Source organism: Rattus norvegicus, chromosome 8, assembly GCF_036323735.1.
Source record: "Rattus norvegicus strain BN/NHsdMcwi chromosome 8, GRCr8, whole genome shotgun sequence".
In the NCBI taxonomy this organism is placed as follows: domain Eukaryota; kingdom Metazoa; phylum Chordata; class Mammalia; order Rodentia; family Muridae; genus Rattus; species Rattus norvegicus.
Genome location: NC_086026.1, coordinates 74,040,548 through 74,056,365, shown reverse-complemented (window position 1 = coordinate 74,056,365; position 15,818 = coordinate 74,040,548). Strand labels below are relative to the sequence as shown.

At 49.0% G+C, this 15,818-nt stretch overlaps 1 protein-coding gene across 27 annotated transcripts in view; it reads right to left on the bottom strand.

Annotated features, from left to right (window-relative positions):
• The window catches only part of Megf11 (multiple EGF-like-domains 11), a 325,661-nt gene that overhangs the window by 56,863 nt on the left and 252,980 nt on the right, over nucleotides 1–15,818 (bottom strand). For all 27 annotated transcript variants that reach the window (XR_005488258.2, XR_005488259.2, XR_010054415.1 and 24 more), the window contains 3 exons: nucleotides 15,271–15,391; nucleotides 7,158–7,294; nucleotides 1,013–1,225 (listed from right to left, as the gene is read on the bottom strand). Coding sequence is in view for 24 of the 27 variants with exons in the window: in XM_039082458.2 (XP_038938386.1) it covers nucleotides 1,013–1,225; nucleotides 7,158–7,294; nucleotides 15,271–15,391 (471 nt within the window). In the remaining 3 variants the exon portion in view is untranslated. The remainder of the gene's footprint in view (nucleotides 1–1,012; nucleotides 1,226–7,157; nucleotides 7,295–15,270; nucleotides 15,392–15,818) is intronic.

Here is a 15,818-nt window from a genome sequence, read left to right as displayed (position 1 = left end):
GTGAGAAACCAAACACTGAGGTGAAGAGGAGTCTCAGAGCAGAGGCATTCTCCGCCTGGCCATCTGTTCAGTATCCACTGCCTGGGCCAGCTTGTCTTCCTGGGCCATTCACAGGCCAGGAGAAGGGATGTCCCAGCCCTTCTACCCTGATAACAGATAACAGGCAGTCAGATAGAGGGCGGTGAGGCATCTCTGGTGAGAGCCCCCTTCCTAACAGAAGGCAGGGCAGCTGGAGTGGTAAGAAGGAAGGGAAAGGGGTAGAGGAGGAGGCTGAGCCATTTGCTCTTCTGTTTCTCAGACCTGGTCCTTCCTGGATATAGGAGTGAGACTAACTACAGTTCTCACATTTTCAAGCTGTCCTGGGCACAGAGGCTGATCTCTGTCCTTACTGCTCTCCCACCAGGCCAGCGCCTCTTTAGTCCCAGGTGGGCCTTCTATGGCTCCAGCCTCTGCTTAGATGTTCAGTGTGAAGAGGACCCTCCATGATAGCTCATCAACCACCGCACCATGAGCCCTGTCACCCCCAAAACATCTCAGCCCCCAGAACTATCCAGTCCTAGTACCCTGTTTCTGTGGGTCAGTCACTAGACTGTTCCTTACTCTATGTGAGGCTCGAGAATAACCCATTGTCAAGCCCAAGTAGCTGAACATGAAGACCAGGTGGCAGATGACCTAAGATCTGGTCCTGACTCCTTCTGGGTAGCATTAGTTTTCCCTTTTTTTCCTTAAAGATTTATTTATTATATTGTATATAAGTACACTGGATCTGTCTTCAGACACACCAGAAGAGGGCATCAGATCTCATTAAGATGGTTGTGAGCCACCACGTGGTTGCTGGGATTTGTACTCAGGACCTCTGGAAGAGCAGTCAGTGCTCTTAACCGCTGAGCCATCTCTCCAGATCAAAGCCCCAAAGGCCCAGCTCCTCCTTCCAGTCAGCTAGCTGGCAAACCTTTCTTCATCAGGAACCCACCTAGCCCCTGCCCCAAGCTTACCTGTCCATAACTCATACCTGATAGTGTTCTCAGTGTCACAGGGACAGGGCGAGGTGCAGCCTGGGCCATGCAGGCCCTCGGGGCATAGCCGTTCCTGGCAGCTAGGGCCCTTGTAGCCAGGTTCACACTCACAGGCACCTGTGGCTGGTGAACATTGACCTCCATTGTGGCAGTCACAGCGCTGAGAGCACCGGAAACCGAAAGTTCCAAAGGGACATTCTTCTTGGCACCTGTGGGAGAGCAGAGCAGGATGGAGCTGTGGGCGGAGCCCTTGCTGGGCTTCTTGCTTATTTGCATAGACTCCTCCTCCCTTGGAATGCCTGGCCTGTTCGCTCCCTCCCAGCCTCCTCCTCCATACCCGTGGGAACTTCACCCCAGGTCTTCTCGGCAGCTAAGATGAGCTCCTATTATCCTTGTCAGGACGTGAAACTTTGTTTCTGTGTCATTATAAAAAGCTAGGATAAGACTGAATGCAGTGGCTTATGCCTGTAATCCTAGCCACTAGTGAGGCTGAGACAGGATGTCCTTTAGGTTTGGGGCCAGCCTGGTGGCCCTGTGTGATTACCAGCCATGTGTAGTAACTGAAGTCCTCTTTTTAAAAAAAAGTGTGATAAAATGTGTGTGCTGTGGTTTAAATGCTTGAATGTTTCTTTCAAACTTCATGATGAAAGTTTTTGTTATAATTAATTGTATAATTAACTAATTTATTTTTAAGATTTATTTATTATATATAAATAATATATATATTATATATAAATAATATATATTATATATAATATATATATTATATATATAAATTATATATAAATAAGTACATTGTAACTCTCTTCAGACACACCAGAAGAGGACATCAGATCCCATTACAGATGGTTGTGAGTCACCATGTGGTTGCTGGGATTTGAACTCAGGACCTCTGGAAGAGCAGTGAGTGCTCTTAACCACTGAGCCATCTCTCCAGCTCCTAACCAATTTATTTATATTTAAAGAGTTGCATATAGACCAGGCTGGGCTTCAAATTCACTGCATAGCCAAGGGTGACCTTGAACTTCCCATCTTTCCTTTCCACCTCCTGAGAGCTACCATGCCTGGTTTAAGTGGTGCTGGGAATTTTTGTTTGTTTGTTTGTTTGTTTGTTTGTTTGTTTGTTTGTTTGAGACAGAGCCTTACTCTGTAGCTCAGCTTGGTGTCCTAGAATTCACTATGTAAGCTGGGCTGGCCTCAAATTCACAGCAATCCTACAGCCCAAACTCCTGACTGCTGGGCTTACTCACATGTGCTCTCCTGAGTCTCAGGCAGAAGCCTCTCTCCCCTGTCATGTGGAGCCATAGGACTCATTCTCTGAGGTTGGAACTTTCCTCAGGTAGACGTGTCTTCCTCCTTCGTCAGTTTGCATACTCCCAGAGACCGGCTATTTGCTATTCTGAGATCTGAGGATCCTTAAGGCAGGAGTCCTCTCTCCCATCAGTCAGTGAGCTCGCAAGGTGGAGGGCTGACACTTGGTGCTATGTGAACTCATACAGGTCCTCGGGGGTCCCTGTATTCTCTATTTCATTAGCTTAAAGGCCAGTAGATGAGGGGCTTTTGGCTGTTGCTGCTGGCTTCCTGAATCTCCTTTAACCTCCCTTGCTGCAGCCCAGGGTAATTCCTCAGGGGGCACAAGCTCATTGTCACAGCAACTGGACCTTGAGGCAATAAAGGGTTACCTTGGGGGGCAACCTGTGCACTGGAGAGAAATAGCCTATGGGGTTAGGGATTATCAAGTTCTTAACTCTGCTTTAATGATATAAAAAACAAAGATCAGACTTAAACTTCTGATGAACCACGTCCTCCTCATAAAATGAGCTGGAAACCCTCATCAGGTTGTTTGAAGATTAAATAAAACAACACCGGGGGCTGGAGAGAAGGCTTTAGCAGTGAAGAGCTTGAACTTGACTTGCAGGATCTGAGTTCTGTTCCCAGCACCTGCACTGGACAGCTCACAACCACCTGTGTCTGCAGGTACAGCGCTCCCCCACCCCACCCCCACCCCCATATGTAGTCTCCCCTGGCACTGCACTCGAATGTGCATGGTCCTTTGTAGTTAGAGTTTTAGTTTCTTTAAGAACCCAGTTATATTATGTGTTTTTGTTTTAATCCCAGGGGCTGAGAAGAGGCTGCTTCACAGCCGGTGATTATGATTTGTCTAGTGCACTGGGGGGGAGGGGGTTGTTGATCTTTGCCCACTGCAGACAGGTTAATTCTGGGGACTCTGTAAGAGCCCTGAGAGGGCCTGGGGAGGCTGCTGTTCCCCCTGATGCTGGTTCCTGTTGTGGTTTGTCAAGTAGTTGTAAGCAAAGAGAAGTCGGACATATCCTGATGAGGAAGATTAGACTTGCCCCAAGGCGCCCAGTGGCTGTAATTTGCAGGAAGTATCTAAAGAGGCGGACTCTAAACTTCTTTCTCTCCGACCTAGTGTGGGGGATGGGAAGAGATTAGGGTGGAATTTGGGTTGGAAGGGTAGATATAAGAATCCAATAAAGTAGCATGTGCGTGCACACACACACACACACACACACACACACACACACACACACACACAAAATGCCAGCAACTCATTACCATGCACGCAATTTTAAAAAGGTGTAGTACCATCCAGAAAGGTAGCCAGGAGATGGTTATTCGTTGCTACTCTTAAATAAATTTCTAAACTGCTGATCTCAGTTCTTAAAACACAGCAGACATGAATGACCCTCTTGACTTAGTTTCAGGCATGAGAAGGCTCAAAGAAAAGAATTCAGAAATGCAATGGAAGCATGAACTTGAGGAATTAGATGCAGTTTCATTATCACTTGTGTGGGGGTCAGAGGGTGGGCTGAGGAGATGGCTTTGCCCTTCCACTTTTACAGGTGTTGCAGGGATGGAACTCAGGCTTCCAGTGGCAGGCACACTCATGTGCTGAGTCATCTCGCTCACCCCTCCACCTCGGATTTATGCTTTGTATTCAAGCGTGACCGTGAACTCCTGATCCTCTTACTTCTACCTCCTGAGTGCTGGCATCACAGGCATGAACCATCAAAGCCTATTTACTCGGTACTGGGGGTACGGAAGGAACACGCCTGGCATTTCAAGTGAAGAGGGGTTTGTGCAACCTCGGATCTTTATGCATGCTAGGCAAGCACTCTACTGAGCTACATCCTCATTTGCTTATATTCTAAATGTACCCTGTGCTGGCTAGTTTTATGTCAACTTGACACAAGCTAGAATCAATGGAGAGGAGGGAGCCTCAATGGAGAAAATGCCTCTATAAAGTCGGACTGTAGGCAAGCCTGAAGGGCATTTTCTTAATTAGTGGTTGATGTGGAGGATCCAGCCCATTGTGGATAGGGCCACCCCTGGGTTAGCAGTCTTGGTTCTAGAAGAAAGCAGGCTCTGCAAGCCATGAAGAACAAGCCAGAGAGCAGCGTCCCTCCAAGGTCTTCGTGGTAGCTCCTGCCTCCCTTCCTGCTCTGCTTGATTTCCAGCGCTCACTGCTTTTAATGATGAAGTATTATGTGAAAACGAGCAAAATAAACCCTTTCCTCTCCAAGTTGCTTTTGGTCGTGGTGTTGTATCACAGCAATAGGAACCCTAATTAAGACCATACCCATAACTTCTTGGAGGCTCATTCTTCTTCAGACAGAGCAGGGACAGCCTGGTCTTGGTGAGAGGCCAGTGGCCTAAATGAGGACACACAGCCACACTCCAGTGGACCTGGGGGTGGGCAGCATTGTGTATGGGGAAATTGGGAGCAGCCAGAATATTCAGGACTAGCCTTGGCAACTAGAGACCAGGTGATCTTGTTTCTGACTTCACTGTTCCATACACTGAGTGACAGGAGAGCAAGAGAGTGACAGGAGAGCAGCGGAGTGACTGGGGCATAGCTTTAGAGCACCCCTCAAGGGAGATGCCCACTGGCTGTCCTCTCAGAGCCACTGAGTGAGAGAAGGAATGTGGCCAAAGGCAAACAGTGAAAACGACCTGGGCTGCCCCAACCTGCTGGGGAGAGAACAAAGGGCTGGAGGAGGAAGATTGGGTAGCAGGCAGGAGAGAGAAAGGGGGAGCTCAGAGGAGGAGGGGAAGGGAGGGAACAGAGGTAGAGGGAAAGGACCAAGGGCAGCTAAAGACCCATGGTCTAAACTGTCAATCCCTGCTCAGCCTCCAGATTTCTCCACAGACCACTGAGTTCTGCAGGACTCAGAGCTCTCTGGTGTCAGGAGAGAAACTCACACCAGGAGACACCTGCTCACTTGCATTGGAATATCCCTGCCCTGCAGGAGAGACAGCTCCTCTGAAGAGAGTGTCCCACCCGGCTGTACCCCAGAGGAGGGGGCACTGAATCTACCTGCCCAGAAATAAAAAAATCTAGAAATGAAATATTGACAACCTAATCCATTTGCATAATCAGTCCCTTTTTACTTTTTTTTCCTAGCCACAGTTTAAACAACTTATTTATTTAGAGATCAAGCAAAGACTGTTAATGAATTTTACACAAAGCACACTAATAATCGGCCTGTGGAACAGGAGGGTAATCACAGCAGGGATTAACTTTCTACTTAAACACCCTTCCTTCCCAACATATCAATCTAATGTGTCCAATATCACCATTAACAACCAGATACATTGCTCAATTAAATTACAAGTTACGTTTCGTGTTTAATTTGAGCTGGAACCCTCCGATCTGGGGAGACCCGCATTATTATACCCACTTGGCTTTAATATGCTCATGATAATTTGGGGTGGGCTAATGCAGCTGTCACCTACAAAATTAATGGAGGCAATTTTACAAAATATTAAACACCAGGCAGCCTGTTGAGGCAGGAAAGCCAAATGCACTCAGAGCTCTGCATAAACCCTCCTGAGGCGGCTGACAAAACAATCTGGAAGGCCCGTGTATTTGGAGATTTTCTCTGCTCTGAGATCAGGGGTGAGACACGGGATTATTTCCGCCCTTGGTGAAGCCTGAGAGTCAAAGAGCTGGTTCTGCTGGTGGTGCCTGGTATCCTGCTAACACTGGTTTCCAACACCAGAATAAGGGCAGGAATACGGAGACGGGTGGGGTGGGGGTGGGGGCGAGGGCTTCTCTGGTCCCCAACATTTCCTTACCGTGGGGTTTGAAGATGTGATGGGAAGGTGGATCTAGCACTTAATTCCAGGTCCTCAGAGCCCACACCCTGGGCTTTTTCTTACACATTTAAACATTGTAGAACTTTGGGGGAAAGGTCTTCACATGACAATTCTCATAACAAAGCTTCAGGGCTGACTACACCATTTGCAAAGCAGCAAAGCACCTTTGACCTTTTCTGTACGCTTGAATTCTATTGGCTGATGGGCAAGTTCAGGGCTACGGCCTGGAGAGAGAATCTATGACAAGCATAAGGATAGAGTCTATTGATGGAGGATGGGAAGTAGACAGAGATGTGGTCCATTCACTGGAGACAAAGCTCAGGGTGTTGGGGGATTCAGGAGGAGGCTGGCTCCTAACAGAATAGCGAAGGATCACCAGGCTGTCTGACTGAGTCACTCAAGCACAGAGGCGTTCAGGCACACTTCCTTCCATTGCAGAAGACAGGCCCTGTGATTGACAGTCCTGGTTTCCCCAGTGCTTAGTCTAAGCTGTGCTTCTTACAGTATCTCCTCTCGCTTTGTCTAGAAAAATAACAGTAACATTCAGGGACCAGAGGTGAAACTTAGATCCACCTGCACAGTGCCAGGCAAGAGGCAGGACTCCTCTGGATGGTTGGGGGAGAAGGGGACCTGGCCTTGGGTGTGTGGACGCAAGTGTGATCCTCCACCTCCAGTTCAGCACGGCACCAGATACGTGGGCCTTGCTTCTCCCTCTCCCACAGTGTGCCCTGACCCCACGGCTGTCTTCCAATTGTGTCCAGAAGGCAGTTCCTTGGGTCTGTGCTCTGTTGCCTGTTCCCTCTGCCAGGTTGGCTTCATTCAAAGTCCAGGGCAGCGAGGCTGGTGGAGGGCATGCGCGTGCGGGAGAGACAGGGTAAGCTGATGGATGGATTTCCTTGGTAGGATTCAGAATGCCTTCTGAGGAAAGAACCAGAAGGCTGGCCAGGCAGGGTACCCTCCGCAAGGCTGCTAAGAGTATGAACAACTGAACACCACAGGCAAGAGTTAATGCCACCTTACCTGTCCCCCATGTATCCAGCTGTACAGTGGCATTGTCCAGTCACATGGTCACACTGGCCTCCATGGTGGCAGGGACAGTCCTGACTACAGTTCTGGCCAAAGGTCCCTGGTGGGCAGGGCTGGGCACACACTGCTCCCTGAAATAGAATTGAGGACAGGCTTGGTAGGGCTCCAAGGAGAGCATGCTGAGGTTATATACTCCAAGGACCACTAGGGCCCCAGGGACCACCCCAAATTCCTAGTATAATCAGGAGAGCTGGGCATTCACGCTATGGTTAGGTCTGCTGAGGAGAGTTCTTGCACCCAACTATTCAGGGCATAGTTAGCAACTGCTGCATAGCAGGTGCTGGGTTTGATACCTGGGGTACAGATTTGATACCTGTCCTCCCAGAGGCCTGGGGAGACCTTGGAGGAAGCTAGGTAGAGCATGTAGTGTTAATCCTCTCACATGGACGTGGAGAGAGAGAGCTGAGCAGATATAGGAGAGCCCCCACATCCAGCCATGGACACTCACCCCTGTGCCTTTCCTATGCCCAGCTAGAGAGCAGAGAACCCAAAAGGAGGTAATGGTGTGAGGAAGGGAAGGAGGGATGTGAAGAAGGGAGAAAGGGTCAGAAGGAGGGAGAAGAAGGGGGCAGAGAAGGACAGGAAGGAGGAGAAATATGACTCTTGTCGGGCACAGCATTACACATTTTTATGAATTAAAAAACAAAACAGTTTTTTAACAAGGCAGTGGTGGGTGCTCACCTTTAATCCCAGCACTCAGGAGGCAGAGGCAGGGGGATCTCTGTGAGTTTGAACCCAGCCTCCTTTGCAGAGTGATTTCCAGGACAGCCAGAGAGCTACACAGAAAAACCCCATCTCAAAAACAAACAAGCAGACACAACAAAAACGAAATAAACAAACAAAACCCCCAGAACCATCTTTTTATTCCTATGATGCATGTGTGCCTGGCATGTGGGCACCTCAGGAGAGTAGGACTTCGGATGCCCTGGAGCTGGAGTTACAGGTGCTTGTGAGCTCCCTGACATGGACTCAGAGAGCGGGTCCTCTGGAAAACCTGCAAGTGCTCTCAACTACCCAGCCATCACTCCAACCACCAAAGTTTTATGTTTCTAAATCAAAGCTGTTGGGAAGAGGAAAACAGTCATATGCAAACCCCAGGACTCAAGTTGCTATACCTCGTAGCTGGGAGTTAGAGGGCAGTAGAGCAGTTCCTTAAGAGTCTGGAGAAAGATAGTTTCCAGTCTACAACTGGCTGCCTAGAAGCACCAGGGGAGTGGCTGAGGGGAAAACCCAGGTCTTTAGCGCATCAGAGAACAAACTAGTTAAAGCAAAGACCTTCTGTCTGGAATTTTAAAGCTACCAAACCAAATGGGTAAGTGGGGGATTTGGTAGAGACGGTTTCATATTTGAACAAGGTCACAAACAGTAACCTTCATGGGTACTGAACAGGAACTCTTCAGTGACTAGCTGGAGTGTCCCCATGCCCCTCATCTAAAAGGAATGCCCAGGGTGGGTGATGCAGTCTTCAGTAGAGTGCCTGTCTGGACTGCATGAAACCCTGACACCAATCCTCAGCATCATATAGACTGGGAATAGGAGAACACACTTGAAGGTGGAGGCAGGAGGATTAGAAGTTTGAGGCTCATCCATGAGTATATACCTAGTTTGGGAGTTAGACTTGGGTGTGAGATCATATTAAACTAGCAAACACACAAAACAAAACAAAACAAAACAAAACAAAACAAAACAAAACAAAACAAGGAGAAAAAGAAAAGAAAGGTCTAGGTCGTGATGGCATATGCCTTTAATCCCAGTACTTGGGAGGCAGAAGCAGGCAGATCTCTGTGAGTTCAAAGCTGGCCTGGTCTACAGAGTAAGAAACCCTGTCTTGAAAAACAGAACAAAAGAAGAAAAAGAAGAGGAGGAGGAGGCGGAAGAGGAGGGGGGAGGGAGGGGGAGGGGGAAGAGAAGGAAGAAGAAGAAGGAGAAGGGAAGAAGGAAGGAAGAAAGATAACTCAAGAAGAAAAGAAAATCATGGGTTCTGAGAACTAGGGACCCATCAAAAGAGAAACAAAAGGATCCCACAACAGTAGTGAATGCATAAAACAAAGAGCTCACACAACAGAAGCACAAGGTGTTCTCAACACTGCCTCAGAACACAAAGGCAAAAATGAAGAGAAAAAGTGAATAAATGAGTGAGTAGTGAGACAGGGAGGGAGGTACGATGGAGGAACTTCTGATGTGTCCAACCTTATTGAGAGGAATTTCAGCCATCAGTTGAGCTGTTGGATAAATTAGTAATGGTGCGCACAGGCACGTTAACGTAAGTGTCATGGATAACTTGGCTGTCTTCCCTTCTTTCTTTCTTTGGGAAGCTGGCCTGTACTTTGGGCATTTCCCCTTTTTTGCTGAAGCCCTCCCTCTTGCTATGTGGCTGTTTGTCTCCCATGCCTGACCTCCATGACAGCTCAACTCAAATGGCATGGCTCTCCCTCCTCTTCTTCCCCATCTTCCTCTGCCAGGTAGTTGCCAAGAGTTACAGCTTGCCTGCCCCTGAGTTTTTCTTTTAAAAATGAAAAAAAAACACTGTTCTTAAGCTTAAACAAACAAACAAGCAAAAACAGAAAAACAACTTATCGCCAAGTGTATATGTGTATGTGGGGAGGGGGTAGAGCTAAATAAGTAAATTATGATAAATTCTAAGTTTGTTTATATGTGTGTGTGTGTGTGTGTGTGTGTGTGTGTGTGTATGTGTATGTGTGTGTGTGCATGTGGAAGTCATAAAACAACTTGCTTAAGTCAATTCTCTTTCTACCCTGTGGGTCCCAGGGACTGAACTCAGGTTGTCAGGCTTGAGGGCAATTGCCCAACCCACTGAACCATCTTACCGCCTTGACTCATTCTGTGGGCTGAAATCAATGGTTAAGAAGTGGCAGTAAAGTGTGTTAGATAGAAAGAGGGAGAGACCCAAAGCCACACAGGCCAGGGTTGCAAGCACTAGCACTGAGGGCTGCTTTCTCTGCCCTCCTCCAGTGTTAGCCTCGTGGTATACACCTTTAAAACAGTTCGTATACATCTCAAGTATTCACCAGACGTCTGAGTCTAGTCTTGTCTCCTGCCACCCTTTCAGCCCCATGCCAGAGATAATCATTTCTCTTCTGGAGAATGAAGATGATCCTCCAATTAATTAATCAATTTGTTCAATACACAGTTATTAAGCACCAATAATCACGGGCCCCGGAGAAGCTGGTTCAGTCAGGAAAAGCCTGCCAGACCAGAGCCATCTTTCCCCATCCTGTTATTGAGTTGTAATGAATTAAGTGGGAGGCTTTCAGCTCAGATTTCCCCTCTGCAGGCACTGAGGTGGGCGCCGAGAGGAGGGGCTCGGGAGCTGAGAGGGTGGGAGGACAGAGTCTGGGGGTGAGAGAGCTTTCTCACAAAACCCATGCATGAGCTTAGGGATTCACCAGTGACGAGAGGAGTCTCTGGCTTCTGCGCAATTCTGCCCTTACTATCTGGGGGTGTTTGATGATCCTCTAACCCTGAAAAAGAATCCAAGACAGCTTGGGCAGGAGATTATGCTTATGCCCCCCCCCACTCCCTCCCACATCATTGGGGGTGAAGCCTGGTCTCTAGGAAGCAGTAAAGATAACTGAGACTAGAGAGACAAAGGAAGCCAGACTGGTGTCTTAATGAGCAGTGCTTAATGCCTGCCAACTGAAGGAGCTGGCTTTGCTGAGGTGGTACAGGACTACAGGAATGATCACCTACTGCTGGCTAGAGGCATGGCCTGTGGAGGAGGCAGGCCGAGGGGGGCTTCCTTTCCTGCTGTGACTTTATCTCCTTGAGACTGACAGGCTGCAATCCCAACTCCCAGTGTGTCTAGCTACGGCTGTATGTGGACACGGGGCCCTTGCAGAGATGAAGCTAAAGACTTATGTAGGGGGGCCCTTACCCATCCTAACTCATGTCATTACAAGAAAGACAGACATGTCTCGAGTTGGAGGGGTTAGTTCAACCAGTAACGTGCTTGCTATACAAATGTTGAGGATTTAAACGTTGACCCTAGAAGCCATGTAAAAAGTCAGACATGGGGGCTGGGGATTTAGCTCAGTGGTAGAGCGCTTACCTAGGAAGCGCAAGGCCCTGGGTTCGGTCCCCAGCTCCGAAAAAAAGAACCAAAAAAAAAAAAAAAAAAAGTCAGACATGACGATGTGTACTGACTGGTTTTATGTCAACTTGACACAAGTTAGAGTCATTTGGGAAAGGGAGAAAATTTCTTCAATTGAGAAAAAGCTTTCATAAAATTAGCCTATAGACAAGCCTGTAGCATATTTTCTTTCTTAAGAAAATTTATTTATTTATTTATTTATTTATTTATTTATTTATTTATATGGGTACTTTGCATGTGTGTTTGCAAACCAAAAGAGGGCATTGGGTCCCAGATGGTTGTGAGCCACCATGTGTTTGGCTGGGATTTGAACTCAGGACCTCTGGAAGAGCAGTCAGTGCTCTTAACCACTGAGCCCTCTCTCCAGGCCCTATCGTGCACTCATTATCTCTATTAGTAATTGATACAGGAGGGCTCAGCCCACCCTGGGTGGTGCCACCTTTGTTCTGGTGTCCTGGGTTCTATGAGAACCCAGAGGGACGGTCATGCAAAGACTCCAGGCTGTGGACCGGGCTCAGAAATCATCAGCCCTGCCTGATGAAGACCTTGCTACCTGACATCCAGCCTCCAAGTCCATGAGAAAACAAATCCCTATTGTCTGAGCCACTTAGTGTGAGGGGCTTTGACTGGCATGGAGGTTAGGTGTGTCTCTACTGTGGTGGGCTCCTGGGCTACATAGGGTTTAGAAGGTCCTCCAACTGGTCAGACCTGATATTTCTGTGGGACTCTCAGGAGCAGCTACACTGTAAGAAGCCCCTGCTCAACAGAAGATCAAAAGGATGGGGCCAAGTGGGAGCTCAGCCTCGCCAGCATTTCAGGCATCCAAGTTAATGGCTGTTGTCCCAAAGTGGCACCAATTGTGGGGGCACTGAGCAGTGACTGGTGAAGGTGCTATGGGGGTGACCAGTCACTGGCCTCTACAGTCATCCTTCCAATCCAAGTGTCTGAGACTCCAAAGCCTCTAAGATTCAAACGGCCTTTCTGGCCCTCCACCATCAATCACCAACCCCATTTCCCAGCTTCTAGCTCCATTTCTTCTCTTGCCTGCCATGTCCTTTGCACGTGTGTCTTTGAGTGTCTGTGTATGTGTGAGCATTTGTGAATGAATGTACCCATTCCATCCAGCCTTACTGTTGGCCTGGGAACTCCAGTGAGACTGATAGCAGCACTTCCTGGTTCCTGCTTATCCCCAGTGTCCACTGTCATCAAGCTACCACCTGCGGTTACCCTCTTCGCTCTGCAAGGTCTCAGCAGAGTCCAGCAAAATCAGGGAAATAGCGCTCAGGCTCTTTGAACGGCCCTCCCCACACTGGGCTCATTATAGCTAGGCAAGTGGAGGGGCCTGTGGCATTCTTGGGGGTCAGTGGCCTGGAGGACCAGAGGGGCCAGAGCGCCCAGAAGCTTCTCTGTACTGTGTCCCGACAGAGTGGTGGTAGTGAGCGCCAGTCCATCAGCTGAATCCCCATGGGGTCAGTGACAAGTCAGGCAATGGAAGAGAAGGACAAGTGGCCATTTCCTTCAGTGGCCTTTCCTTGGCCCCTGGTCTCCCTTGGAGGAGCCTCAGGCCTGAGCTGAAGCTTCATTACATTGAGACTTGGTATGCATTGGGGTATTAATAATTCATGCAAATCTGCAAGTTCAATGCTATGTCAAAAATAGAAATGTGATTGTCTGTCATAAAATTTAAAACAAAGTCCTCAGCACCAAAGCTTCCTACAGACAGGCTCTTGTCACCTGAAAAAAGTGTGTTAGGAAAAAAGCTACCGCTAAGGGTTAGCTTTCTCTTTCTCCCACCCCTGAAGTCCAGCAGCCCATAGGAGCATCTCAGAAGATGCCTCTCAAGTTCAGGGTTCCCTCCCCACTGATGAGGTTCCGTGAGCCCTGCCTGTGGGCACTGGATACCTGGAACCTGACTGGGGATAGACTTTTCCAAAAGCAGGTCAGAGCAGGGAGTAGGGGGGGGTAGGGGGTGGGGGGAAGTGGGCAGATGAGAGGTGATCTCATCCCTCAGTCCTCTCAGAGGAGTGGGGACAGGGGTGGAGAGAAGAGGGACAGAGGGAAGAGAAAGAGAAAGGAAAGAAAGTGATGGAGAGGGAAAAGAAAGAAACAAAGAGAGGGAGTGGAAGGAGAGAGAGATAAAGAGGAAAGAGAAAAAGAGAACCAGAAGGAGGGAAGAAAGAAGGAGGAAGGAGAAAGGGAGGAAGGGAGAGAAGAAGGGAGAGAGATGGAGAGAGACTGAGAGCATGGGTCGGGTGGTTCTGGGGTTGAGAGCCAGGTTCTAACTCCACCTCACTCCTAACCTACACTGTGGCCTATGGCCTATCCTTCCCTGTTCTCAAGAAATGACATATACGGTCAGACCATGGTGTTAGACTCCACAAGCTAGGACTGGTTTTGTTTCTAGGACCTATTACCTAGAATGTCAATACTGAGAGTTTACTCAGATGGGCTTGTAGGAGCCTGAGTCCCAATGTTGAGGCTTCCTTCTCCACCCACCCCAAGGAGCTAAAGGGTTCTATGGAACACAGAAGGCAGCCCCTTGCTCTTGATCAATGACATCCAAGGGAGGCTGTGTCCGCACACGTCTTTCCTCAGAGTCACCAGGGGAGCTTATTAAAGATGGCATTCCAGAGGCTCCAGTGTGACCTCTTGACTCCTCATTGACTCCAGTAGGTAGCCATGTTTGGTCACACTGGATTCCTAAGGTCTCTCCCTGTCTAGAAGCACTGTGGGCCTGCAGGTGTCCTTCCTGGCTGCCCTTGGGAGCCTGGTGTCAAAAGCCTCCTGAAATATCTTGCTCTGCTCAGCAGCCCTGTCTAAGGCCCTCGGGAGGCAACTGGGCTGAGGCTCTTCTAGAAGTGGGGCATGTTACAGGGTCCACAGTGGGGAGGGACAGCCTCCAGGGCTGGCAGCCTTTCAGGACCCTGGGTCTAAAGAGAGGTGCTAGTAGGGAAAGGTGGCCAATGAGAGCAGGCTGTGATTAGGCTGTGACATTTGGGGTATATATCAAGCAGGCTTAAAAGGCTTTGGTGTTTGCCAAGCACCTTGGCTACTCAGTCTCACCTGAGGACTTCCCCTACCATGACAGCCAGCCCAAGCAAGGCTCACTGAAGGCAAGCCATTTTTATATGTGAGGAAGCTGAGACCAGAGTCAGGGAGGTTAGGTGGTGGTGGTGGTGGTACATCTGACCGGTCACCTGAAGGTAGGCCTCCATGGGCGAGGCTATCTCTGCCTTCTTTCCTTTAGTAGGGGTTCCTGGACTAGAGAGACCTGTGATGGGAGAGACTGCAGCAGAAGTGCCTGGAACACTTGGAATATAACAGATTCTAGAGGCCACAGGGTCAGCATGAATATGTGAGGTAGGGTAACAGTTCACAAATCCAGATGAGCAGACTCTGCTGCGGCTCCTCTTTCCCAATCCCTCTGTCACACCTGAAGCTCCTTTGGGTACCCGGACCCAAACCCAGAGCTAATCATTTTTTTTTAATTAAAAACATTCTTTTTCAGACAGCGTCTCATGTAGCCCAGAATAGCCTTGAATTTGTTATATAGCTGAGGATAACCTCAAACTTTTGATCCTCCTGCCTCTATCTCCCAAATGATGGAATTATAGGTTTGGGCTACCTTGCCTGGCTTTCTGAGGTGTTAGGGATCAAACCCAGGCCTCCATGCATCTTAGGCATGCATCCTACCAACTGAGCTACGTGTGCAGCCCTAGTCATTGCCAATTACAAGAGGAAAATACTTTGCCTGTGAGAGACCACTGATTCAAAGAGGCTAAGAACTGGCTTTAGAAACACAGACCCTAGACCTGGAACTCTTCACTGCTAGTGTCTCCTGATGGCTTATGACTGTAAACGGGTAGAGAGAGGAATTTAGTCTTTCGGTGCCAAAACCTTTTATGGTGCCCACCTAGACCTTGAGGGCCCACCTACCGTCCAGCCTGGAGGACAGGCACACTCGCCAGTGATGTGGTGGCAGGTGCCTCCGTTCTGGCAGGGGCAGCGTAGCTCACAGTGAGCTCCATGGCTCCCAGGGGGGCACAGCTCCTCACAGCTGCAGCGAGAGGAACAGCGTCATACAGCAGAATTCCCAATAGCGCCCTTAGTGCTCAGTCCCAATGCCGCAGAACGCCCTAGTGAGCCCAGTCTCGAGAACAGTCTCAGCCCAGGCTCCTCCCCCACCACAGGTGTGGATGACGTCAGCAATCAGCCCACCTGCGGACTTGAGTGTCTGAAGCCCCTCCCCACCATCTTAAGCATGGATGTTCTGATCCCCGCCAGTAGGGGGAGACAGATATAATGTATTGAATTGTAGGGCACTTGGGCCAGCACTTGAAGGTTCTGGGGAGGAGGCCAAAGAGACTTCCCGAGGAAGAAGATGGTTTACTTAGGCTTGAAGGTGAAGCCGATTGCACGGAGAGGGTGGAAGGGCACGCCAGATGGATGAAAAAGCACGAGCAACGGAGCTAAGATGTGGCCAT